General features: G+C 40.5%; 1 protein-coding gene across 3 annotated transcripts in view; it reads right to left on the reverse strand.

The window, feature by feature from the left end:
• Nucleotides 1–25,808, reverse strand: part of LOC124595282 — a 53,648-nt gene extending 27,840 nt beyond the window's left edge. Inside the window, exons 1-3 of one of the 3 annotated variants that reach the window (XM_047133966.1) lie at nucleotides 25,659–25,808; nucleotides 19,997–20,182; nucleotides 17,452–17,860 (exon numbers count right to left, since the gene is read on the reverse strand). In XM_047133966.1, coding sequence (XP_046989922.1) covers nucleotides 17,799–17,860; nucleotides 19,997–20,182; nucleotides 25,659–25,686 — 276 coding nt within the window. In that variant the 5' untranslated portion in view covers nucleotides 25,687–25,808 and the 3' untranslated portion in view covers nucleotides 17,452–17,798. Of the gene's footprint in view, nucleotides 1–17,451; nucleotides 17,861–19,996; nucleotides 20,186–25,658 lie in introns of those variants that run through there. The other 2 variants (XM_047133963.1, XM_047133965.1) reach the window with 2 other exon arrangements.
• Between the last annotated feature and the right edge of the window lie 1,689 nt (nucleotides 25,809–27,497).

Raw genomic sequence — 27,497 nt, forward strand, 5'->3', positions numbered from 1 at the left:
TAGTGAATATTATGGACTGTTACCTGCACTTGTTCAACATGATGGGTGTCACTAGGAGATGTTTAATTTCTGCTAATGAACTCTGATGAACTGTCTAATTAGTGATAGTGAATATTATGGACTGTTACCTGCACTTGTTCAACATGATGGGTGTCACTAGGAGATGTTTAATTTCTGCTAATGAACTCTGATGAACTGTCTAATTAGTGATAGTGAATATTATGGACTGTTACCTGCACCTGTTCAACATTGCTGGGTGCCACTGATGGAACTGTTTCTACTGAAATAATGTCACTTGTTGCTGTGCGCACCTGCTCAACATTGCTGGGTGCCACTGATGGAACTGCTTCTACTGAAATGATGTCACTTGTTGCTGTCTGCACCTGTTCAACATTGCTGGGTGCCACTGATGGAACTGCTTCTACTGACATAATGTCACTTGTTGGTGTCTGCACCTGCTCAACATTGCTGGATGTCACTAATGGAACTGCTTCTACTGAAATGGTGTCACTTGTTGGTGTCTGCACGTGTTCAACATTGCTGGGTGCCACTGATGGAACTGTTTCTACCGAAATAATGTCACTTTTTGGTGTCTGCACCTGTCAACATTACTGGGTGTCACTAATGGAACTGCTTCTACTGAAATGATGTCACGTGTTGGTGTCTGCGCCTGCTCGCCATTGCTGGGTGCCACTGTTGAAGCTGTTTAAATACTGCTGATGAAATGTTATGAGACTGCTATTTGCACCTGTTGATCATTTCTGGGTGCTACTGTTGGAACTGTCAACTACTCTGAGGAGTTCTACTTGTTTATTGAACTATTGAAGGGATTTTATGTGAATATTTGTATAAACTGATTTTTTGTGTGTTTACTGTTTATGAGATGTTATGAGACTCTTACCTGCACCTATTCGTCATTGCTGACGCTATTGATTGAATTGTTTAACCACATGATACTTGTGTAAACTATTATGTAAAATCACATGTATGCAAGCATTTGTATTCCTTATTGTATTTTATATATTAGGTCATTGAAGGGTCAGTACAAAGCCAAAATTTATTTAGTTATGTGGTATTTACTTATTAATTTTACTTTTTAATTTTTGTCTGTATTGTTTGGACGAATTTGGTGGTATTTTCACCACCAATGCTGGCAACAATACCATCAAATTCTAGCCCGTGGAGGAGGGGCATATGAAGGGTGGCTATACTGAGTCACAGCGCCAGAGATTGCGCCAAAGAGTATTATTCAGCCGCCTCCACTGGCAGTGTTGGTAGAGATGTGGTAGTGGAGAGTGCTTGTCGTGAAGTCGTCGTGGAGAGTACTTATTGAGAAGTGGGCAGTAGGAGTTCTGATGTAGCCGTGACTAGTTGTTAGCATGTTGTATGTAGTTGTTCTGATGGGCTAGACAGCTGATGCTGTTCGATTGCGGATGTTGTATTGATCAGAGTGTATGTTTCGTCAATATATATGAAGGTAAAGAAAATCTTTTTTTTTTTTTTTTCAAACGTGCAAAATAACAATGCCTCTTGGTCACAGGTTAAGTCAACAAAGCATCTGGCTTGTGTTCATGTATTAGAGTGTAATTCTGGTTTCTATCTGCAATTATAGTATTTCTGTTTTTTTTAATTACTTCAGTGTAAATGGTGCTTAAATTACCTTGTTTTATTGAGAAAGAACCGTGCCAGATGTGTACGTTGAATCACACTTCCACACACAGAACAGTTACACTTGTGTTTTGTTGTTTCGTAGGTTTTATAGTTGCTGGGGACTTAATTAATTGTGTTAACGGAAGTTTTCTTTCATTCTTTGTTGTTGTTCTATGCAGTCAGATTGCGTACTAATACTAGTGAGGGCCAACCGGTTACGAGACTGCGTAACCGGACAGACAGCGACTGAAAATTAAAAGTATTTGCATTCTATTTAATTAAGCCCCCATGCACAGCCTTGAGAATTGTACTATTTATCGGGTAATCGAATTCCAACGGATTTCTTTTGGAGCTCATGTGGATCACCTCACACTTTTCGTTATTTAGCGCCAACTGGCACCTGCCACACCATACAGCAATCTTTCCTAAATCGCTTTGCAACTGATACCGGTCTTCGTATGACCTTACTAGACGGTAAATTACAGCATCATCTGCGAACAACCTGAGAGAACTGCTCAGATTGTCACCCAGGTCATTTATATAGATCATGAACAGCAGAGATCCCAGGACGCTTCCCTGGGGAACACCTGATATCACTTTAGTTTTACTCGATGATTTGCCGTCTATTACTACGAACTGCGACCTTCCTGGCAGGAAATCACGAATTCAGTCGCACAACTGAGACGATACCCCATAGGCCCGCAGCTTGATTAGAAGTCGCTTGTGAGGAACGTGTCAAAAGCTTTCCAGAAATATAGAAATACGGAATGAACTTGAGGTCCCCTGTCGATAGTGGTCATTACTTCGTGCGAATAAAGAGCTAGCTGCGTTGCACAGGAACGATGTTTTCTGAAACCATGCTGATTACGTATCAATAGACCGTACCCTTTGAGGTGATTCATAATGTTTGAATACAGTATATGCTCCAGAACCCTACTGCAAACCGACGTCAATGATATAGGTCTGTTGTTCCATGGATTACTCCTACTACCCTTCTTAAACACAATTTTCGAATCTGTAGGTACAGATTGTCATGAGAGGTTATTTTAATGTTTGTACTGCAACGCTTGTAGTGGTGAACTTCAAGGCTCAGTGAGAACTTTACAAATTTTTCTTCCTGAAATGTTACGCTCATGGCTTTGTGAATGGAGTCGTCTCCAGTGCACGGTACAGAAGCAATTTGTTATTTTCCGTTGAAATATTATGGCATTTGTGTCCATCACATCCCACTTCAATGAGTCATCGGGCCATAATTGCGTTTTGAGTGTGATTATACGGTAATATACTCAAATATTTTCAAATCGTTAGAATTTCCTTGCCATTATGTTCCAGTGTTAACGATTTTACACCGAGCAGTAATTTGTTAGCGGTAATAGTTCATTCCACGTCCTGCACACTCTGATTTGAGCAACGATGTTTCTGAGTTACTTCTACCATTCACAATTCACCACTCTAACGAATTCTCTCCATTGTTCTCAGCACGCCAGAATACGACATATGTCAGTTGCTAACAGTGGTGGAGAAGCGGCGGTTCATCTTTTGATAAAATTAAAAATTATTACTTTATAGTCATCAGAAATCATTCGACCTAGCACTGTTTTGAATATGTGAATCAGGTGATTGTCTTGGTGTAAGATCCTCTGTACATCCCGGACTAGTACTCGTCTCAATCCTCTGATATTTGTGCACCATTGATCAATTCCTTCTCCTCCATTTCCGATGAAATATTCCTGCATAAATGTATAATCTTTGTTGCGTAGTGGTAGTAATACTCCCATGTTGTGATAGATTTGTCCGTGGCTGGAAAAAGAAAGAACATAATCGGTTTCATCTCTCTGCGGGAGAGGACTGACTAAGGGTAAGTAACCATGAGAAAAAGGTTGAATAATCAACGGAAGGATACATTGTGTATTTTACTGTGTGTACCCGTGTTCTAGGAGCGTCTGCACCGCAGCTCAGCATATTCGGTCAGAGAGTTGGCTAGTCTCTGTAATAAAGAAACTGAGTGAACTGATCAACAACGAACTTCACCGGATGTCACGTGACGTCCGCTACGACCAAATACAAAACAAGGCAGGGTCTTTGATTAGTGAGCATATCGTCAGCGGTCCCAGGTTCGAATCCCGCCACTGATCAAATTTTGATTAATAATCAGCATTGGAGACCGAAGAATTTTGTCGTAAGAAAATCACCCTCATTCTGCAAAAGGCCTTTTCAGAGAGGGCCCTCTCTTGCCCTTGGGGTGGGAAACTTCCCATAAAGGCGGAACGATCAGCACTGATCAACGGAATGATAGTGCAGAAGGCAATGGAAACCACTGCATTAAAGACAGGTAACGTCTATAACCTGGCGATATGGCCTGTAATGGAAAAAAAATTCTCATGATGATCTCTTCATTAGCAAAAGCTTCTGGAATAGTCCCCATTCGGATCTCCGGGAGCGAACTGCCAAGGGCGAAGTAACCATGAGAAAAAGGTTGAATAATCAACTAAAGGATAACGTTCTACTAGCCGAGGCGTGGAATGTCAGAAGCTTGAACCTGGTAGGGAAAGTAGAAAAGCAGGGGCTCAATCCAGATATAGTAGGGGTCAGTGAATTGAAATGGAAAGAAGACAAGGATTTCTGGTCAGATGAGTATAGGTTAATATCAGCAACTATTCTTATTAGCCCTGACAGACTTTTGGAGAATAAGCTACACTCATCTCATTCCATTACACCACTGGATTATTGGATATTTCGTTTTCCTTCCTGAGCGATTCACATTTTGAAATCAGATGGGGATCTATATTCATGTTTATGTATTGGAAGACTTAAGTTTTAATAGTGGATTTGTTAGTGGTGGGAGGGAGCTCAAACTCATCTGTAACTCAGACTAAGAACAGCCGACCAGTTGCAAAGGATAAAGTAATCTTTACCTAGGTTTCAATAGATATAAATCTATCTTCTTCAGAAGACGGCAGTATTATAACATGAAGTGATATGTCCTTATCGTTTAGGCAAACATCCGCATAGTTACATTAATCATATAAAATATAGCCCTGAAAACAGGGTTTGTCAAACAAATAAAATAGGTACATAGAAGTTGCAGAGCGCTTTATATGATTAATGTAACTATGCGGATGTTTGCCTAAACGATAAGGACATATCACTTCATGTTATAATACTGCCGTCTTCTGAAGAAGATAGATTTATATCTATTGAAACCTAGGTAAAGATTACTTTATCCTTTGCAACTGGTCGGCTGTTCTTAGTCTGATTTACGTGGAACCGTTGCTGTAGCGCAGCTATGTTTAAAGTACTCATCTGTAACTGTTTTTAACGGAGGATGTTACCTACCTACTATGATATGGCAATGCACGAGGCGAGTGAGAGCAAATCCCGTCAGTATGCCGTGTAGAAAGAGTTCCATTACAATACCGATGGAGGTGTAACTGGTACTATGATGACTGCTGTTGGTGGAGGAAACTTTGACAATGATTCGGTCTAGCGTGTACTTGTTGGCTAATTTGCTGTCGACGTACTATTGTTGGTTAGGCACCTAAGAATTTTATTTTCTATAAATAAATAAATAGCACTATGGGAGAAGAAATGGAGGTCCTTCGGGCGGGTAGGCGCGTAGAGGTAAAAAATGCGCAATGCTGTGATTAAGTCCAGAATCTCCTCCTACACTTGCAGTAGCACTGAATTATGTGTAGCGGTGTGAGGCAGTTTCACTAATGTAAATGATTCAATGAACAGTTTATTGGAAGCTCTGTGATACTTTCAGACTCATATTATTGAGTTATTCACCATTTGAAAAATGGCAACATATTTCTCACGAAACACTACGTTGTCAACGAAAATTGTGACAGCATTACATTGTCAGATTTGTAGCTTAGTAATCATAGGAATGTGATAAAGAAGGATATTTATAGACAATCATTAGATATCGATTAATTTTATTGGCTATGTTTCTGAATTCCTTTGTGCAATACACATATACCCTTTACCACTACTAGGAATTGTTGTGAATATCATCCTGTAAGTTAGTGTGCCATTTGTCTAGTTGTGATAGCTCCCTATGTAGTTAGTGATGGATGGAGAGCTAGACACTAGTGGAACCATGCCTTCGGAACGTGTAGAACGTGAAAGTCGGAAGAACATGGAAGATTAGTGAGAATATAGTAGGTAACGTATACTCTGACGAAAGGGTAATTGAGAGATGAGGTCTGTAACCCTTCTTTTAAGTGTTGTGGCCAAACATATTACAATCTTTGACATATCTCTCATGAAGTGACTGCAACGAGAAAATTAGTGTCTAATACGAAGGTTTTCACACAGAGACAATCTGCACAAAAACTACTGTCTTTTGCTTTCTTGATTAATAAGCGACAACATCGTTCTACATCTACATCTACATTTATACTAAGCAAACCACCCAACGGAGTGTGGCGGAGGGCACTTTACGTGCCACTGTCATTACCTCCCTTTTTTGTTCCAGTCGCGTATGGTTCGCGGGAAGAACGACTGTCTGAAAGTCTCCGTGCGCGCTCGAATCTCTCTAATTTTACATTCGTGATCTCCTCGGGAGGTATAAGTAGGGGGAAGCAATATATTCGATACCTCATCCAGAAACGCACCCTCTCGAAACCTGGACAGCAAGCTACACCCACCACGATGCAGAGCGCCTCTCTTGCAGAGTCTGACACTTGAGTTTGCTAAACATCTCCGTAACGCTATCACGTTTACCAAATAACCCTGTGACGAAATGCGCCGCTCTTCTTTGGATCTTCTCTATCTCCTCTGTCAACCCGACCTGGTACGGATCCCACACTGATGAGCAATACTCAAGTATAGGTCGAACGAGTGTTTTGTAAGCCACCACCTTTGCAGATGGACTACATTTTCTAAGGACTCTCCCAATGAATCTCAACTTGGCCCCCGCCTTACCAACAATTAACTTTATATGATCATTCCTCTTCAAATCGGTCCACACGCATACTCCGAGATATTTTACAGAAGTAACTGCTATCGGTGTTTGTTCCGCTGTCATATAATGATACAATAAAGGATCCTTCTTTCTATGTATTCGCAGTACATTACATTTGTCTATGTTAAGGGTCAGTTGCCACTCCCTGCACCAAGTGCCTAACCGCTGCAGATCTTCCTGCATTTCGCTGCAATTTTCTAATGCTGCAACTTCTCTGTACACTACAGCATCATTCGCGAAAAGCCGCATGGAACTTCCGACACTACGTACCATGAGATTTGTGTACTGTAAATAGAAAAAGCGATATCTTAACAGGTAGGCTAAATTTACATCTATCTATCAGCATACTTTGCAAGCGATCGTATGGTGTATGGCAGATGCTACCCTGTACCACTACTACGCATTTACTTTCCTATTCCACTCGCAAATACAGCGAAGGAGGAAAAGAATGTCTATATGCCTGCATACGAGCGTTAGTTTCTCGTAACTATAGGACAGTACGCTAGTTGAGCGACAATAGAGGTGGGTGCGTCGGATGTGGTTGCTCTCCGATTTTTACATGAATTTGAAAATATTCAATATGGTGAGTACGTTGGACGATTATTCCCCCATGTAAACTGATCAGTTAACAGCTGTGTAGTCACACTGGGGGCCTCTTTAGCGTCAGGACACCTGTTACGGCTGACACGTGAATGCTTGGAGATGGGCGTGTAACTTCTGGCACGGCTGGTGCTGCTTTGACTCCTGACACTCCTGCAGTCAGGTGACACTGCGTGCTTCATTATCACGTGTATGTGCAATCAGAAGGTTCTTTTCGGCGGGTATGTTTACTGGAAACTTCGTGGGCGGATGGGGGTGACTGAATTGTCCAGTGACTGTGCTTACAAGACCTCGAATATATTTAGTAATACAATTTATTTCTGGTGGAAATTTAATTACTTGAATTGTAAAATGTATGTGTTTGATTCACAAAGTTGATTATCTCAGATATGTATTATTATGAAGAAGAATGTTTCTATGGTGGTGGCGAGACTTTTGAGTGATCTATTTGGGTCCTACAATCAATCCTGTTAGGAGAACATCCGCAACTGAGTATTATAGCAGAGGATGAAAATACCGCTTCAGTTATAAATTACTTTATTATCACTCTACCGGTTTCGCACTGTTATAAGCCCATACTCAGATGTCTCCGAGCGCCGCATGTACCGGGCGCGGTGTGCTGCCTATGAGCGCAGAACAGGACATTGTCTCGATGCATCTTGTGAACATTAATTTTACAGTACTGCTAATTGACCGTATCAGCTGATTCAAAGCGATGAACATAGAGAAAAGCGTGTTACACATTTGCCACTTCTGATCATGAACCATCCTTACAATGGGAAAATATCTATTGTAACAACTTCAAATGACATGCATCCTATTTAACCAGTGACGTTGTTACAGTGGCTATTTTTCCTATGTGAAAGTGTCCCATCCAGGAAACTGGTAACGAATAAATGTATTGTAAGACAGCAAACTGTGTATCATGCATTGCTGCAAGTATATCGATGCTGTTGACAAGCTGCCTGAAAAAAAATTTTTGAGCAAAGCGATAAATGACAGTTTCAATAGTAGAGTACTGGACGCTATGCAGTGCTATAAAGGTGTCCGCCCAAGATACTCATGGCTCCATTCCTTTTACTTAAGTCATTCTTTGTTATACTTATTTGATAGGATACTTGTGTGTTACCAATGACATTCCTTCCAGCACAACCTGTGTTAAGTATTTTTTTCTGATTCCTTCGCACAACGGTTGCAAGTAACCTCATTGCGATGTACGACTAAGTGACGCCTGTTTGAGATCCAGCCAAACTGCGCTGAGGCATCCTACTCGCTGTTTAAGGCATCTGCCTCACTGTCCACACACTGTTCTTCACGATAGGTCCTGGAGCAGCCGACATCGGTCCCCTACATCCGGTCCTTGGGCCATTCTTGCGTCGTCTTCGTCAGTAAAACTATCCGCCAACCATCATAACCCAACTTCTTCTAAGTTTTAATATCCATTGTCATAAAACGTGAACTGTAATCGTTTTGTAATTGTGCTTATGCTGCATGTTATACTTTAATTACACCATGCTACCTGTGTCAGTAAAAGAACTCAAAAATATAGACACTGTCTAAAGACCTATATGTTTTCACTGATTTCGTAAAACAAAAGACGATCACATGAGTAAATATAGTGCGAACCGAAAATTTTAAGACATATGTTGAATGCCACTTACCCCAATCAACTTTTTTTTGTAATTAACCTACCACAAGAACGATATTAAGAAGTCTCAGCATCCGTACTGCGCTGCGTAAGGAATTTGGAATGGAGATAAAGTACTTTTGCAATGACACATAATGTCTTTCATAGCGTAAAGTGTTAAAAGTTCTATTTTCATTTTTCCTCTGGCTTCCAGGTGATTGTGTCCACATGATGGGGGTGGGGGGAGCACAGCTTACTGAAATATATCACCGAGCATAGAATTAGATCCAGTCTTTAACAATAAATCTAGAAACACAGTGTTCTACGTCAAGACAAAAGAATTTTTATAACAATGTTACTTATTAATTAAAACTTCCAAGCTGAATTGCCGTGGTCCATATATCAAACTTCTTCTCCTTCCTGACGTTTCGTTGCCTACTGCGGGCAACATCTGAGGTGAGTCGGCGACTGGCTGCTAGTCGCTGGCGGTCCCGCTTACATAGAGCGCTTAGATGGCGCCACCACTCGTCACGTGCTTTCGACTTTAGAACTATCTCTGGCTAGTGCCATCTCTCTCGATTACAGGTAATCGATTGACACAAAATTGTTAAGGCTTTCGTGGCTACTTGTTGACAAACTGCCTATCGGCTTCTGTCTCGGGTTCTTAGATTAGATGAACGTCGGCCGAAGAACCCGAAACAGAAGCCAATAGGCAGTTTGTCAATCGATTGACACTCCGTTGGTACAAAGTCGACCGCCATATCTTGTCTAGTCTGCTATTGCTAATCTATTTATGGAATTTTTCGAACAACAGGTGCTGCGGCCCAAAAAAGCCCTTTGAAACGATATCGATACGTGGATGACACCTTTGTGATATGGAATCATGCTGAAGAGGAACTGAGTGATTTTTTGGTGCACATAAATAGTTTCAATCGAAAGATACAATTCACCATGGAGAAAGAGAGTAATGGTCAACTAAATTTTTTGGATGTATTGGTTATTAAACGGGCAGATGGGACTTTAGGGCACAAGGTTTATAGGAAAGACACACACCGATCGTTACGTACATAAGAATTTGAATCATCATCCTAGGCAGAAGAGAGGAGTCATAAAAACTTTAGTGGACAGAGCTAATAACATCTGTGAGCCAATTTACTTTCAAGATGAATTAAGCCATTTGCGACACTGACAAGGAAATAGATTGAGCACTCCATCCTAGAAGAAAAGTGTCCGAAAATACACGACATCAACAACCGTCGACTGGAAAAGTTTTTCTTCCATTTATTCATAACATCACGGACCGTATTGGTAAAGTTTTGGCCGAGTTTCAAGTGGAGACAATCTTTCGACCTACCAAGAAAATTAGTGAAAGTTTAAGATCGGTGAAAGACGCACGACACCCCTTAGCTACTCCCGGTGTGTATAAAATTCCGTGTAGCTGGGGCATGGTTTATATTGGAACAACTAAAAGGAGTGTTAATACCCGCCTAAAGGAACACAAAAGGAACTGTGGATAGGGACAGATTGACAAATCAGCTGTAGCGGAACACGTTATCAAAGACGGTGATCACGAAATAAAATTTAGTGAGACAAACGTGATAGCTAGGACCTCACATTATTATACTCGCATGTATAGAGAAGCTATAGAGATCTACAAGCACGGAAATAATTTTAATAGGAAAGAAGAGGGATTAAAACTAGACAAGATATTGCGGTCGACTTTGTACCAACGAAGTGTCAATCGATTACCTGTAATCGAGAGAGATGGCACTAGCCAGAGATAGTTTTAAAGTCGAAAGCACGTGAAAGTGGTGGCGCCATCTAAGCGATCTATAGAAGCGGGACCTCCAGCGCCTAGCAGCCAGTCGCCGCCTCACCTCAGAAGGTATTGCCCGCAGTAGGCAACGAAACGTCAGGAAGGAGAAGAAGTTTTGTATATGGTCCACGGCAATTCAGCCCGGAAGTTTTAATTAATGAAGACGCCGGCCGTGAAAGCTTACATGTTATGAATGTTTATTTAGCTTATCTGTCTTCATAAACAGTGTTCTATAATGGGTTAATTTTTCGACAAGAGAGTTATTATATGTTCACTTTACAGTGCCTACTCGATTACAATTCATTTACGCCGACTCTTCGAACTCCACAGTTCAGTGGGTCATGTAACGATGAATTGCGTATGCATGTACTACGACAGACATTGCAGCCGTCATTCAGGACTGATTTAACGCCCAAACGGCACAAACCGCCGCTCACCAAGTGGAGAAAGGCTACACGAGCGCCGAAGTGTCAGATCTGTGCACAGCGTGTATTGCAGTTACTATGGAAGTCATTGTAATCTCCTTCTTTTTGTTAAAATATTAGAATGTGTTGATTTCTGCTATCCTTGGTGAACCTTGGTGCTAGAAAGTTGCATTCATTTCTGAACTAATGAACCTTTTTGTCTGTTTTTCAAACACTGGAATTAGTTGGAAGTACAGTGATTAGTTTTGTGAGGCTACGATAACGCGCTTCAGGAGCTCAATAGTCTTCTCATTTTAACGGCTGAAGGCGAACCCACAATTTAGTTTCTTATACGAAGTTCAATTAATATTATATTATTCAAATCATTTCTTTACGTTTGCGATTAATAACAACATGGTTTCTTGTTACCAACCTCACTGCATTCCAGCGAGGACTTCTTGGCCTGCAGCTCATTGTTCCATGAAACTGAAATTAAACTCGCAGTGTGTTACAGAATGTCTCAGGCGAGGTTCGCTCAGCGATAATACGATATGTGGTACGAAGTGTTGCAATACATGTCGCTCGACACGTCGACTGCGGATGCGAGACTCTTGTTTCCACTGGGTTGATTCAATATGCGATACGATACGCATTGAGACTCGTCCTACTATAAGCAACAAGACGGCATGAATCACGTTTCTTTCTCAGATGCAATTAAGAGCTGTTATGAAGCGGTCGTTAATGTGCATTAACATTTTTTAAAGCACAAAAAACTGAAAAAGTAAAGCAAGTCCCGGGTGCATCTACACAACGCTATAAGTATCATAGCTCGGATGTGGTTTCTCATGAGGCCTCCCCACACTATAAATTCAACGAGATCTACAGTATGAGTCCAGATAGCTTCCACTTTTTGTAACTATTAGTCTCAGGCACTCTGACTAAGCAGTACACAACTTTTCGACTTCCTCTTTTTCTAGCCGAAAAGTTATTCATTACAGTCAAGTCAGCTGGCAAAAACTCAAGAAATACTTCAGTTGATTGATGAAAGAAGGAAGTACAAAAATGTTCATATTAATTCAGGAATACTGAAACACAGGTCTCTGAGGAATGTAATAAATAGGACGTGCAGGAAGCTAAGACGAAATGGCTGCATGAAAAATGTGAAGAAATCGATAAAGAAATTATTGGCAGAACTGACTGAGCGTACAGGAAAGTCAAAACAAAGTCCGTGATATTAAAAGCAATGGTGGTAACATTAAGAGTGCTACGGGAATTCCACTATTAAACGCAGAGGAGAGAGCGGATAGGTGGAAACAGTACATGAAGGTCTCTATGAGGGGAAGATTTGTATGATGTGACACAAGAAGAAACAGAAGCGATTTAGAGGACGTAGGGGATCCATTATTAGAAGCATAATTTAAGAGAGCTTTGTAGGACTGAAGAACAAATAAGGCAGAAGGGATAGATAACATGCCTTTAGAATTTCTAAAATCATTGAGAAAATGGAAACAAAACGTCTGGCGACATACCATCCGACTTTCGGAATCGTGCACACAATTCCGATGTCTATAAGAGATGAAAAGGCTGAGAACTATCCCACAATCGGCTTAATATCTCAAGCATCCAAGTTGCTGACGAGAATGATATACAAATCAATGGAAAATAAAACTGAGGATTTCATAGATGACGATCAGTTTGGCTTTAGCAAAGGCAAAGGCACCAGAGAGGCAATACTGACGTAGCGTTTGATAATGGAAGCAATACTAAAGTAAAACCGAGACACGTTCATAGGATTTGTCGATCTGGAAAAGGGGTTCGACAATGTAAAACGATGCAAGATGTCCGAAATTATGAGTATATTAGGGATAAGCTGTAGAGAGAGACGAGCAATACACAACATGTACAACAGCCAAGAGGGAATAAGAAGAGTGGATGACAAAGAATGAAGTGCTCGTACTACAAACGTTGTGAGACAAGGATGCAGTCTTTCGCCCCTACTGTTCGATCTGTGTATCGAAGAACTAGTGATGGAAATAAAAGAAAGGTTCTGCAGTGGAATTAAAATACAAGGTGAAACGGTATCAGTGATACGATTACTGAGACATTGCTGTCCTGAGTGAAAGTAAAGAAGAATCAGATGATTCCTGAATGGGATGAACAGTCTAAATCGGTACAGAATATGGATTGATAGTTAATCGAATAAAGACAAAAGTAATGAGAAGCAGCAGAAATGAGTACAGTGTGAAATTTAACATCAGGATTGATGATCACGAAGGTGACGAAGTATTCTGCTACCTAGGAATCAAAATACCCAATGATGGACTGATCAAGTAGGACATCAAAAGCAGACCAAAAGTGGGAAGAAAGGCATTCTTGCTCAAGAGAAGTCTAATAGTATCAAACATAGGCCTTAATTGAACAAAGTAGTTTCAGAGATGAACGTTTGGAGCACAGAACTGCATGGTAGTAAAACATGGACCCAGAATGGTTCAAATGGCTCTACGCACTATGGGACCTAACATCTGAGGTCACCAGACCCCTAAAACATGGATTGAGGGAAAACCGGAAGAGAAGAGGATCGAAGCATTTGAGATGTAGTGGTACAGACGAATGTTAAAAATTAGGTGGACTGATCAGGTAAGGAATGATGAAATTTTGCGTAGTGTCGGAAAGGAAAGGCATATGTGAAAGACACTCACAAGAAGAACGGAGGGGATGCTAGAACATGTGATATGACACCAGAGAACGACTTCAATGGCAATAGAGGGAGCTGTAGAGGGCAAGAACTATAGAGGAAGACAGAGATTGAATACATAAGGAAATAATTGGCGATGTGTGTTGCAAATGCTACTCTGAGCTGAAGAGGTTGGGGCAGGAGAAGAAATTGTGGCTGGCCGCAACAAACCACTCAGAAGACTGAGGACACTCCTCTTCTTTGCATATAACAATGGAATTCGCATTGCACTCTTAATAATACCACCATTTCTTCTAACTACACAGATGGTTGTTTTGATGTTTTTGTATGCTGAGTCATTTCCTTCTCCGATTTTTCAGATTTTTCGTGCAACAGTTTTAGCTTCTATCCTGTGCGCAAGTGTTATGTATTTCATTCCTTAGTGACTTGTCTCAGCGTATTCCTGATTTTACCTGAAGAACATTTTTGTACTTACTTCTTTTATCGATCAACTGAAGTATTTCGTCTGTTAGCAACGGTCTTTTCGCCGTTATCCTCTTTGCGCCTATCTTTTTCTTTCCAAAATGTGTTACTCCACTATTTAGAGATGTACATTTCTCATCAACTTAACTACCTACTGAGTTATTCCTAGAGCTTCAGAGAACTTCAAACCCATCACATAGTTATATAATATTTCCTCCCCCACTTCTTTGCTCATTCAGTCTTGCTGGCTAAACTCAGCCTGCTCTTCATCACTACTGTACTGTGATCTGAATCTACATCTAGGCCAGCGTCCGCCTTACAGTGCAGTGTCTGATTTCAGAATCTCTGCCTGACCATAGCGTAATTTAACTGATACCTTCCATATTTCCTGGCCTTTCCAAGTAAAAGTAGTCCCCTTGTGATAATCGAACAGAGTGTTCGCTATTAATAATTGCATTTTTTTGCAGAACGCAATCAGTCTTTCTCCTCTCTCACTCCTATTAGCAAGCCCAAATAAATTCCGTACGGAGCAGAGTTGCACAGTAAATAGAACACTGATTCGCATTCGGGAGGACAAAATTTCAAACCCGCGTCCAGCCATCCTGATTTATGTCTTCTGTGATTTCCCTTAATTCCTAGAGGCAGATGTAGGAATGTTCTTTCGACGGGCACGAACACTTTCTTTCTCCGCCTTTCCCTAATTCGAGCTTATGCTCCGTCACTAATGATCTCGTCGTTGACGGGACGTCAAACAGTAATCCCCTCATACCCGTCCTCCATGTTCTCCAGTAAACCTGTTCTTTTCTGTTTCCCCTACAACCGTGTCCCAACCGCCCACGACTACTAGATTCTTAATTTCCCTTTGCGTACTGTCCTACCCGTTCAATATACTCATGTACTTTCTCTGTCTCTTCATCTTCGCCCTGCGACGTCAGCATTTATGCCTGAACTATTGTTGCCAGTTTTTGTTTCCTATCGATTCTGCTGAGAACAACCCTGTCACTGAACTGTTGACAATATCTCACTCTTTGCGCCTTATTCCTATTCATAACGAATCCCAATCCCGTTACACAGTTTTCTGCTGCTGTTGATATTACCCTGTATTCGCCTGAACAGAAATGGTTTCTTTCTTTCCGCTTCACTGGCTCCCAGCATATCTAGATTGTGCCTTAGCATTTCAGTTTTCAAATCCTCTAGCTTCCCTAACACATTTAATATTCTGGCACGCCTCGCCCCGTCTCGTATACCGTTATCCTCTCGTTGTTCACTCGACCTTTTGATCATGATGACCTCCCCCTCTGCAGTGCCCTCCCAGAGATCCGAATGGGGGGGGGGCTAACTAGTTCGGAGTTTTCTACCAAAGGAGAGACCAATGTGGGACATTTCAGTTGGTGGTCACAAGCTCTATATATTATATGTCCCAAACGCAGTGGTTTCCATTCCCTTTTGCGTCTTGACTCTGTTAAACATTGCTCATTCTTTCATCAGTCGTAAATCTCTGCTGTTGCCTCCGGTATACTCGTGGAAGTCAACGTGTTAAGGCAGGACATGGGTATTGGGATTGTACGATGTTGGCTTGAATGGATTAAACGCATTTGACACTCATATTTTCAATACGCAGTCATCGTTAATATGTGGCGCCAGTCACTTCTCTGTATTCATGAAAGATCTCTGCGATCGACTCTGTATCGCGTAGCCGCAGTTTCCTCTTTGGTAGCTTTCCGGATATTTACGCGCACGTCGCTGTGGGGAGATGACTGGTTTTTTGGTCGGTTGGTTGGCGCTCCGGTGTGGAGTCCGGTTGTCGGGGGTCGCTCTTTGAGCGTGCTGTGACTCTTTTTGTCACGTCGGCAATTGGGCTGCGGACGGAAATGTGCGTGCGGTTAGGTGTGTCTACTGCGCGTAGTGAGAGGGCGATGGTCTCCTCTGTGCTGTAAATGATATGAACCCGTGAAAGTGGCTTTCGAAGTGTATCAGCCTCCAACCGGATACGCTACAGAATCGAACGTTAACGGCTCTCTCAGAGTTTTGACGCGCATGATATGTGCTTCTTGTTGACCACTGTTGCACAACTTGTTGATCAGTGGCTTGCCTGTTTTGGACGCATTTGAGACAGAGGGAAGAAGCGTATATGTAAATGGATGCCTGTGCACTCCGAAATAACCACAGATTAGATTTTCTGGGACTTTTTCCTGCCTTTTGGTAGTCCTTTGTAAAATTTAGAGATTTATGACATTGTTTTTCTTCTTTTATGTAATTATTATTATTTAGGAATATAAAACAGAGTACGCGTTCTGGTTTCTACACGTTTTGCAGTGTTCTCATGGTGAATGTTTATGTATCGTGGTTCCTGTGCAAAGGCAGTGCGAACTGTTGTTGTAGACATTGATTGCAAGAGATTTAATTTGGCTGCAAGGAGTAATTGTATTCCTGTTTTGAAATTTTTCTTATGTTTTAAGGGTTGTGTTGCTGTGGATACTGCCCATATGCTGTGTCGTGATATGTTGTTGTTTCAGTGGTATAATCAGCGGTGCGCCTCGTCCGTTGTAGCTGGTCGTGTAACTGGGGGACGACGCCTTGGCGGCAGCCAGTGAATTGTAACCGATAGCGCAGTCGCTGTGTTAATCAGCAGAGTCCAATTATTCGGCGAATATTTGTTCTAGGTGACGCCGAGGCACTCGTCTTTTCATCTTCACCGTTCCTTTCAGCTTTCATTCAGGCTCGATCTCAGTGGTAGTTTCTGCGCACCTCTGATGTTCCATTACTTACCACTGCAATTTTCTAATACCTGAAAGGTGCCTATTATTGTACTTATTTAAAAAAATAAATTGTGTGTTGTTTCCGTTGTTATATCTCAAAAGGTGTCCTGACCTTCTAAGAGCTTTCCTCAGTCAAGCGTTTATTGTGTGTATGGCTCTTTTAATTTATGTAAAAAGGTTTTAAAATTACTATATTTATTGTTTGGGAAGGGCTTTGACGCCAGTAAAGATTTTGCCTGTTTAGTAATGTTTCAAATTCTGGGGCAATTATGTATATTATTCTGGGGTAACAGCAATTTGCAGTTGTCATGCAATTGTTAAATAAAATATGTTGGAAATTACAAACCAGAATTTGTGTTTGATTGGTTATTGTTGAGTTGCGTTGAAGTAAACTTGACCGTGTGTTCAAAGTCTCAATTGTTCGCCGTAGATAAAGAAATACATCCTACAGTTGAAATAAAACAGTTGGTGAAATGGAAGTACTCTTTATTTGATTCTACATAAAACTATTACAAGAACAACAGAAATATAAAAAGCCAAAACCATTGTTATTAAATACTAATCCTTGCAGTCAGTTTCTCTTATAACAAAAAAAAAAAAAAAGCTGATAGTTATTGAAATTCGATTAGCGACCAGAAACTGTCATAAAAGTGGATGAGGTCATTCCTCCGGTTTTGGTTGTGAGTAAAAGAGGTAAGTTCTGTTGTCCTTTTTAGTATATTGGTTTCTCTGAAGACATCAGGACAGCCATCTGGTCTTCACCCACTCGCAGAGTAGTCCGCGCCGTCAACTTGAGCTTAGAGACTTGCAATACACCTAACTCGTGGGACAGTCTGACAGAGATGGTCGACATTGAGACTTTGGTTTCACCACGTAAACTGCAACAAATATAAGGAAATATGTTTTAATAAACGTAAGAAGTAAGAAAAAATTCAATGCGAGGGCACCCTGGTAATACATGCACTACATAGGGTCGTCCCCACATGTATCAGCTCCATTTCGTCACCATCTCGTATTTATCTGAGCACCTCGCTTGATGTGTTTTGAGAAGGTTTCCCTTCAGTGGACCTGGAAGTACCATGTCACATTTGGACACTAATTTTAATGAAACAACTTTAATAGGTGGTGAATGTTGCTGGGAGTGCCGTGATAATGGAGCAACCTGTCTAACTGCTCACGAGTGGGCTATCTTTGCAGCTTCATATCCTTGCCGACTCGACAGTACGCCGCTCTTTGTCAGATTGACCATGCGAGTAAACCTGACCCGTGGTGCATTTCGAGAGAGTGAGAATGTTATTAGAACGAAGTCACTCAAGAAGGGTAATGAAGCTGTTAACGTGGCTTTCTATAAGCCACACGTGCCTCGTGGCTCGTACCAAATGATGAGCACATGCGGGACCTAATTTGTTGGTGAGTTGGGAAATGGTGAGCACCACCAGTCCCCTATAACCGTAGCACCTTATTCTGAGCGATCTGTTGCGACAGCAGTGCGGCACGGTAAGGCCGTAACATTCGAACGAAGCAACGTGAAGCGGTCCCAAGCGTTTACTTCGTCCTGTATGTGTTATTCCGCAATCCGCACTCCGCAGAGCCAGCACAGTACATATGCTGCGGACTGATGAAATGGATTTTAAACTATGAAACTCGTACTGGAGAACCGTTGTAAATTAAAGTATGAAACGATTATTATAGTTTTGTTAAGGCATAATCACTGAGAATATCACTTTTGCATGGTCAGTTGAAGTGTCATCCCTTCCAACAACCGAAGTACGATTTCTAGCGACTTACCTGCGTTGAAGAACGTTTGGCTGTGTAACATACAAATTACGTTCGCGTTCCAAGTGTAGCTTACAAGAAACGGACAGGGTAGGTCCGTAGTCAAACCAAATTCCGTATTGTTTTCGAGACACTGACTGAGTACAGAGCATCTGAAAAAGTCCCTTCTATGTCCGTCGTACGTCGTCCCTAAAAGTTTCTTACAAGGAAGACCGTGATGTAGTAAAATGTAATATATATCATATCCATATTGTTTGTAAAAAGGTCCATTGGCTACTTTCTGTGAGTCAGTGTAAAACCAAGTGCTGCTAAAGACTGTGTATAAAATTTCCGTCATTTCAGTCAGCAGCAACAGCACAGGATGTATCTACACTTGGTCCACAACATAACGTTCTCGTAACAACTCCATCTGGTGATGAGCCTGAAGTGACTCGAAAATATGAATATTGTCTAATATAACGTATCAAAAACCTAAAAAAGCGACTGGTTGCATATTTATTACCACATAAATGGCAAATACGTCGTCTCGGTAAATACATACAGTCGTATGTACTTTCTCTTAAGAAACAAAAAAAAAGTAAGGCGGAACACTTCCTCACCACCGTCCGATCTACATAACTCTTTATCTCTAAAAACCGCAAAGTCAACGGGTCGCTAAATTTTGAATTTTTTTAAAATCTTGGGTGACTGTTTCAATTTGTCCGTAGGCGTATGGAAGGTACAATTTACGTGCAGTGACGCCACTGTCGGCCTCCCACCCAGTACAGTGAGTAGTGTACTTTGTCTGACACCTTATAATAACTCGTCGAGAAGGTGTAGGTGCAGAGCTGCCAAAACACTTACAGTCAAGATAGATAACACAATACCGGTAACGGCACTAGCGCTAACATCCATTGCCTATTGAATTATATCTTCTAAAATTGTCAAACGGTTGCCAATAGAACTCTTCACATCGCGCTATGAAACATAATCCAAATTAAAGAACCCTGATTTAGAATTTTAGGAGATTCAAAGATTGTAACATATTTAAGTGGATCGCAAATTACTGGAAAAACTACGTTAACTAGGAGTAGCAAACTCCTCCGAATTGTTTTGGTGAAGAACCACATCGTGTTGATATCCGTAAACTAGGGGAAGGGGGAGGTATTTATACACAGTATCAGGGAGGGATAACCAATTTTCCATGATACAATCTTATCATCCGTGCACAGAAAATAGTGTTATTCAAAGTAACTTACCTTTCGGGAGCTGGTTGTAACAAGTGTATAGCTTCAGCGAATTAGCATACAAGTAGTACTTGTTGTCTGCCGCGACGCATATGGTATCCTCGTCTGCGTCGTCCCTCTTCCATCTTTGAAGTTCTTCCACTTTCCCAGATGCCGATTCCACCGGCTGACCGCACACCTCCGCCACAGCGACGAGTGCTGCTGAAATAAATAAGCATAGTTATAATAATGCTGTCGTATACTGGCTATTAGTGTTACTGTATTGTCTAGCAACTCGATGCTACTGTTTGGTAATGTGATCCCAGGTACCTGCCGGCCGGGATGGCTGAGCGGTTCTAGGCGCTACAGTCTGGAACCGCGCGACCGCTACGGGCGCAGGTTCGAATCTTGCCTCGGCTATGGATGTGTGTGATGTCCTTAGCTAGGTTTAAGTAGTTCTGAGTTCTAGAGGACTGATGACCTCAGAAGTTAAGTCCAATAGCGCTCAGAGCCATTCAAACCACTATTTTGATCCCAGGTACCAGCGTCACTCTACGGAGATACAGTGCAACTTTACTTGTAGCACGAGTCTGCCACTTGCTGTCGTATCCGCACGGGATGGTAATGTTACACTATTAGTTAGTGGTGTGACTCTGAGACTGTTTGTGTCTACGACTAACAAGAAACCGATGTGACTATAATCAGAAAAGCTGTAATCATATAATGAAGGATATTTGTGACATTTATGTTATTATCTGATGGCATACTGCATCACAACACGAAGCCATACGCGTGTTGGTACAGATACAACAGGCAAAACCGAAGATATATTTCCTATTTAACGAAGAAAGGAAAGACGTACGTGGAATAAATTGAGCTAGTTATTAATAAAATAAAGTTTTTACTTTGTTAAACATAGTTTTCGAGGATAATTTTTGACCAGAGACGGAAATGAAACGGAGTACACATAAGAAATTCTGTTATCTTCTTCAGACACAGTAAAAATTTTGATTGGTTCCACTAATTCAGTTCCTGGTAGTCAGCTATAGTACTTAACCCAAGAAAAGACAGTTAGTACTACTGACACGTATCGAATGAGAATCTCGCAGATGAAATCCATTCCTAGAAATTAGAGCACTTTCCACCGATAATGGTAATGACAGTGGCATAGGTGAGTACACTGCACTTATCGAGGAAGTCATCGCCTTAACTGGATGTACACATGAAAGAATATATTTACATACATCGCTCATCTAACCAAGGTTTTCGTGAGGTTACCATTGATTGTGACGCATATAGAGAAACCTAAAATCGCCTCGCAAAGCAGATTTTCTATGCTCCAGTACTATCTTACCCGTTATTTGGCTGTAATATGGGGCATTATCACAACAACCTAGCGAATAAATAAAAAATACGCTGAACACGTCGAACGCGGCAACGATATAACATTAGAAATAAGTAAACACATGCACTGGATGTCCAAGTTACTGTTTGAGCGTTATTATCCGAGGATTAAACTGAATAATATTTCTTTTCCCTGAGTCCTGCACCACGGCTTCGGAAGTTTCTCCTTTGTAGCAGGGCGAATGTCGGAACTGTAAGTGCCATTCCAAAAACATTAAGGAATTATGACTTCCTCCGGCTCACCACCAGTGAACCTGATATTTGGCTGAAGACTTTGACCTCTTCGCTGTTGCTGACGTCGAACAACCAGCTCTAGAGAACGACACGTGGTCAAAAAATATTGAAAACCCCTCTGCCTCACTCTCAGTTAATTGGTACTTGCCTGAAGAAACCCCATTCTCCAGTGGACTGAATCTCTAACTGCCTTTCTTACCCATCAAGGTAAAATATGAAACCCATTGAAAACCTGTAAGTTATTACGCATTTACACATCACTCTCTCGTAGATGAAGACGGTAGTTTGTATCGTTTTTATTTGTTTCGTTTTCTAAAGCATCTAAACAGACTTAACCAGAGCATCCGTTGGATGCACCGTCTCTCTTACTTTGTGAAAATCTTACACATATTATCCGGTGGAGGGTTAATCGTAACATAGGAGAAAGATACTAGAACATTAATGCTTACCAAAAGGTTAGCATACAGCTAAAGATGTTCTATTTCATCTAATAACCATTACCTTTCATACTATACCTTTATTTATCGTTGATGTCACCAACAATAAATAAAATTTTAAATAGCAATTATTGGTGGTAAACAGTTTTATGTACTATTCTAAAAATTAGGCAAATCTCCAAAAATTTTCATTAATTAAGTTTGAGATAAATATTTAAGAACCTGAAATATGTATGAATTTAGTACAGTAATTACGCACTGGAGGAATATGAAAAGTTAATGGTTCATTAACGATTTTTTCCCTGACTTTCTGCAGTGTAAAAGAATTTCGAATATAGTACTAAATCAATTACATGATGTACTATCCTAGCACCTTCCTCTGTCTTAGGGAATAGATTTCAAGTTATTTTCATGCGAGCTTCCATAGCTGACTGGTTACGTCTGTAATAGTTGATGTGCTGAGGGTATCTTATATGAACGTATCTGCCTGTCTATACTATTTAGTGCCTTGACCAAGATTTACATGGGATTCTATACACACAAAAATCTCCAAGACTTTCTTTCCACTGTCGTTGCGTCTGAAATCTGGGCTAATTCCGGCTAACGTTATTGTTTGTGAACAAAATTACTTTTATTTTGTGCAAAGAAAGTAAGTGTCCTATTTTTTGGTAATCCGTGGGAAATGTTTCCTGTATCGTAAGTTTCTTTCACAGAACCTCAAATTTTTTCATCTGTCATTGAACTGGGATAGTAAATAGCTACTGCTGTTTGGTTTTTGATGTCGAATTACTTCTCCCTGTTCAATATGCTGAACGTAGCTTTTTTTGACACTGTGTACTACCGTTTTATATGCAGCCTTTGGTGGCGTGATGTGACAGGGATTATGATGCTTGAAGCTATCTCTCCTCTGTAAGAAATTAAACCTGTTGTATTTTCTGTATATAAATCTAGGAATCTTCTTGCCTACGTTACCGAAAAAATTATGATATTACATGTATCAGTGGTGACAAATTCGATTAAAATGAACGTATCATCTCCCTATCATTTCCAAACAGGGTAACAAGATACAAATTCTCACCTGGTCTTGGTGATTAATGAAAATATTTGCTATTGTGAAAGTTATTGAAGACACTGTGGCCATCCAATATGGTTGATGAATTTTACTATTTAATGAGAAAAAGAAAAATTAGTTAAGAAAATGCTTAAATAAGTTTATGAGTTTAACAACTTCAGTTCGTCTACGCAATCTGTCTTTAGCGGTTTCTTCTTTGTAGCTGCAATGGCTTTTTTAGCTGTGGTAGTGGACTATAGGTTTTGTGTCCAGTTGTATGAAATCGGAAACATATGAAATATTTATTTCTTTTATTTCAGTGAATAATTTGGTACTTCTTTTTACACAATAGCAAAAAAACAGGAACAAACCGCAGAGTATTTTAGCTCACATATTCAAATATTCAGCTCCGGGGACCTGTAAGTACCGAAAAAGGCCGTGAAGTGATCGACAGCCCTTGTAGGATTCAAAGATAATACGAAAGCTAAGACAGATTCCACTGGAGATTTAACAGACGTCAACGCCTTGTTAGCAAACTAAAGTTGAAAGAAGCGAATGTAATCTTAAGGAGAAGAATGCGAAAAGCTTTACCAAAACCGTGGGGATACTAGTCTTTGGTAAAGTCAGTAGCTCACCCAGGGACTGTATTGGAACATACACGGAAGATGACAGAGACACTGCCGGGTTATTGAGTTCCGTCTTCGAAAAATGTTTCACCGGAGAAAGTCGTTATAAGGTACTGCCTCTCATTTATCTCACGGCCCAAATGGCGTATATGAAAATAAGCGATAACGCGAAAGGAAATCAGCTAAAACTGCTCAGTAGTGGAAAGATATTAGGATCTTACGTGATTCTTGTAAGATTCTGCATAGAACTTGCTCCTCTCGCAGCATAAATTTATCGTAGATTTCAGGACCAACAGACGGTACCAAGTGACTGCAGAAAAATGCACACGATTGAGGATCTATATCGTTGACGTCATGTTATTGCAAAGTAATTAAAAAGCTTTAATGACAACGCCCTATGACATTTTTGGAGAACTAAAATCTCCTCTATAGATATCAAAACGAATTTTGGAAACAGAGATCTTATGCTACGCAGCTCTGGTGGACCACGAGATGCGGAGCCGACACGATGATGCCATGTTCCTTGAATTCCGAATGCCAATCGATACAGTTCCACATTGTCGACTATTGAACAAAGTTCGAGCAAACCGAATGTCTGACCAGAACTTTGGCTGTACTCAGTACGTCCTTGCAGACAGGATTCAAGAGGTAGAACATAACAGAACAAAATCGGTAGGTGGAAAGGCAATTACAGTAGTAAGAAAAACAACTGTGCATATATGATACATGTACAGTCTACGTCACAAAACTATCGTAATTAAGACCTGGAATGGACTGGCTGTTGGTGTTGAGCGCGGCCGTTGACCTTCAACGTAATTAAATGTAATGTATTGCGCAGAACTACGTAAAGAGCCCCACTACTGTTCAGCTGTACTTCTGGTAAAGAATCGTTGGAATCATTAAAATACATGAATGAGTAACTGGCCGAAGGGATCGAACTTTGGTTCACATAAACTGGTTGCAGGAAAGCAAAAGCCAAGCGATGGGTTATCAGACGAATCCTAAGAAAATGTAATTCATCCACGAAACAAATGGCATCCATCAATTTCCGAGTACTGTACGCATGTTTGGGAACGATAGAGAGGACAGGGAATATACAATGAAGAGCAAGGGTATTCATTGTGCGTTTCTTCAGCAAGCGCGAAAGCATTACGCATATGTTGGACGAATTCCAACCTCTTACTATAAAACTTCGACCTTCAGCTACTGCAACAAAATGTTTACGGCTGTAACTAACACTAACATATATTATGGTTTTTCATGTCCTTCCGCCCTCTTTCCGTACATCCATTTCAGAGGAAATCTTTTACTCCGTACACAAAGTGAATTTTTCTTAAGGTCCATCAGGTTTTCTCTACTGTCACAGCATACAATGTGATTATACTACTCACATTTTTTGATGGATCGTTCCTTAACTGCTATATTCACACCAGAGTCATTTCACTGGTACCATGTAATCTGCCTTTCCCTTTTCAGTTTGCAGTCCTGCGAAGTTCAACATTCACTACAATCTATTTCGCTCTTTTTAATCTTCAAATTGCACAAAAAGTGTTTTCCTGCGTTGCGCGCTCCATTTCCAAGTTCACTACTCATTGGTACATAAGTGCTAGACTGTAACTCTTAACATTGGTAACTTCTCTATTCATACTTTTAGGAAATTTAAGTTATTGATAAAGACAACTCGTAAAACCGTCGCTAGCGTATATGCTCAGCGTTTCTCGTGAGCACAGCTAAATGAAGAGACACTCCTCATGCATCCTCTGTACTCTAAGTTCTGTTCAGTTTCTATCGAATACTTCGCTAATTGTGGTAATAAACGTTTCTTCGACACATATAGAAACAGTGTTTCGCCCGAATCACTATCTGAGAAAGCATGCAAAAAGGAGGGAAGAAAGGAAAAAGCTGTATCGGAATCAAATAATACATATTCTGCTAATACTTACCAATAACAAGCAACAGAGAAATCTTCATGGTGCTCGGGATGCCCTACTACTGTTTTATGGGTTGTATTTATACCAGGACCACAGTTTTATCACCCGCTAACGAAGGTTATCATACAGTTTGGCTAACCGTTCCGAGAATGACTTTCCTTGTACTTGAAGAGCTGCATTCTCGTTTTCCTGTCTCATATTTAGCGTTATCATCTTTGGCAAAGCGGGGGTTATCGTACTGCTTCATCCACGTTTTCCTTATAAATGTCTTTCTACGAGTTACACACTCCTTCCACGGCGAAGAAAATTCCGCTCACATTTAGGTATGGAAAGAGAGACCGAAAGAGTTTGAATATGGTAGATTTTATTAAAATCTTTATTTAGCCAAGACCGCAATGTAGAAAGAAATGATAGATTACTTATTTCAATCGATTACATCGTAATGTTCCGATCTGGAAATCGTTAGAAAATGTCACACGACAGAAGAATTACGGAATGCAGCAACGTTAAATAGAATAAATAAGTAGAAATCATAATGAAGATTGTTAAGAATAAAAGAATATTAGTGTTAATATTTCAATCTCTGTTACTATTAATTTATATTATTAGGCGTTGTGTAGACGTCTTATATCTTTGCAGTTTCAGTTTTCATTACACGTATTTCAATAACTTTATAGCTGTAACCATTTTGGCTACACGATTCGTTTTAAATTAAAATTTGAGGAATTTCCTCTTTTTGAATTATTGATTACACCGTATTCCGCCATTAAACTGTACTGTCACCTCATGGCATCTTCGTCGACTTTTAACTTGTGCACCAGGCGGTCAGTCTGTCTGCTATTGAAATTTGTTTGCTGTTACTGACACTGCAGCTGGGCATTACGATATATGTCAACTGTACAGTATTACAATCATGTTCGTGCAGTAGGTTTTATATACGTATATTGTGCATACGACAGCAATGTATGTTTTTACTGCAACTTCGTAGCGCGTAGCTTCGTACCAATAACTTCCGATCGTAACCATTTAATATCATTCTATTTTGTTCCACAGTTGGCTTTTCTTTAAGGATGTTAACGCGATGTTGACGAAGAGTCTAAGACGACGAAGTCAGCGTTTCTCCGATAGTTCTGCAGATGCTGCTTGGTGCGCGATGGTATTGCTCCCTTAGCGCAACTCTGCAGCTATGTCTGTTGCACTGCACTCTCTTGGTCGTTTTGTTTTGTTGACAACAGAGGCTTGGAAGTAGACTCTGTTATTGTTAACAATTTTTCCTACAGGTTAGATAAGTTTCATGTAAGTAAGACATGTACATTAATGAATTTTTGTCGAATGCTCTTATGGCTTATAGATTTACTGTTGCTTTAGTAACGATGTAATGAAATTATTCAGTGAGATTTGGTGCATGTTTAATTCGGTATCCCAATTGTCGACTGCTATTAATATGGCGCTTTATGAAGAAGCTAAAATGGGGATTTCGTTGTCTTACCAGCCTCTCTCTCTGTTGCCTTCCTGCTAATGGGGACAGTGCTTAAGAGGAAGACAGATTGACAAAAATGGAGCAAAATATCAGAAAAATAGGTTCGCCTAATGCCTTACTTTACGTTACCATACAAAATAAGAAAAGTCGCATTGAAGTAAGCTCTGCTTTTACTCATATTTAACTATTTTCGAAAATCTCATTTTAAATTTATATTTTCTACATTTATTTTTCATTTAATGTAGAACTAAAATGAAATCTTTGTGACTTACGATTTCGAAAACATCACAGTGAACGTATTTATTCACAGTGGAGTTCCTAACTCCATTTTTTATCCCCCCCTAAGGCTAGAACGCAGTCTATTGGAGGTG

Source organism: Schistocerca americana, chromosome 2, assembly GCF_021461395.2.
Source record: "Schistocerca americana isolate TAMUIC-IGC-003095 chromosome 2, iqSchAmer2.1, whole genome shotgun sequence".
NCBI classification, from domain to species: domain Eukaryota; kingdom Metazoa; phylum Arthropoda; class Insecta; order Orthoptera; family Acrididae; genus Schistocerca; species Schistocerca americana.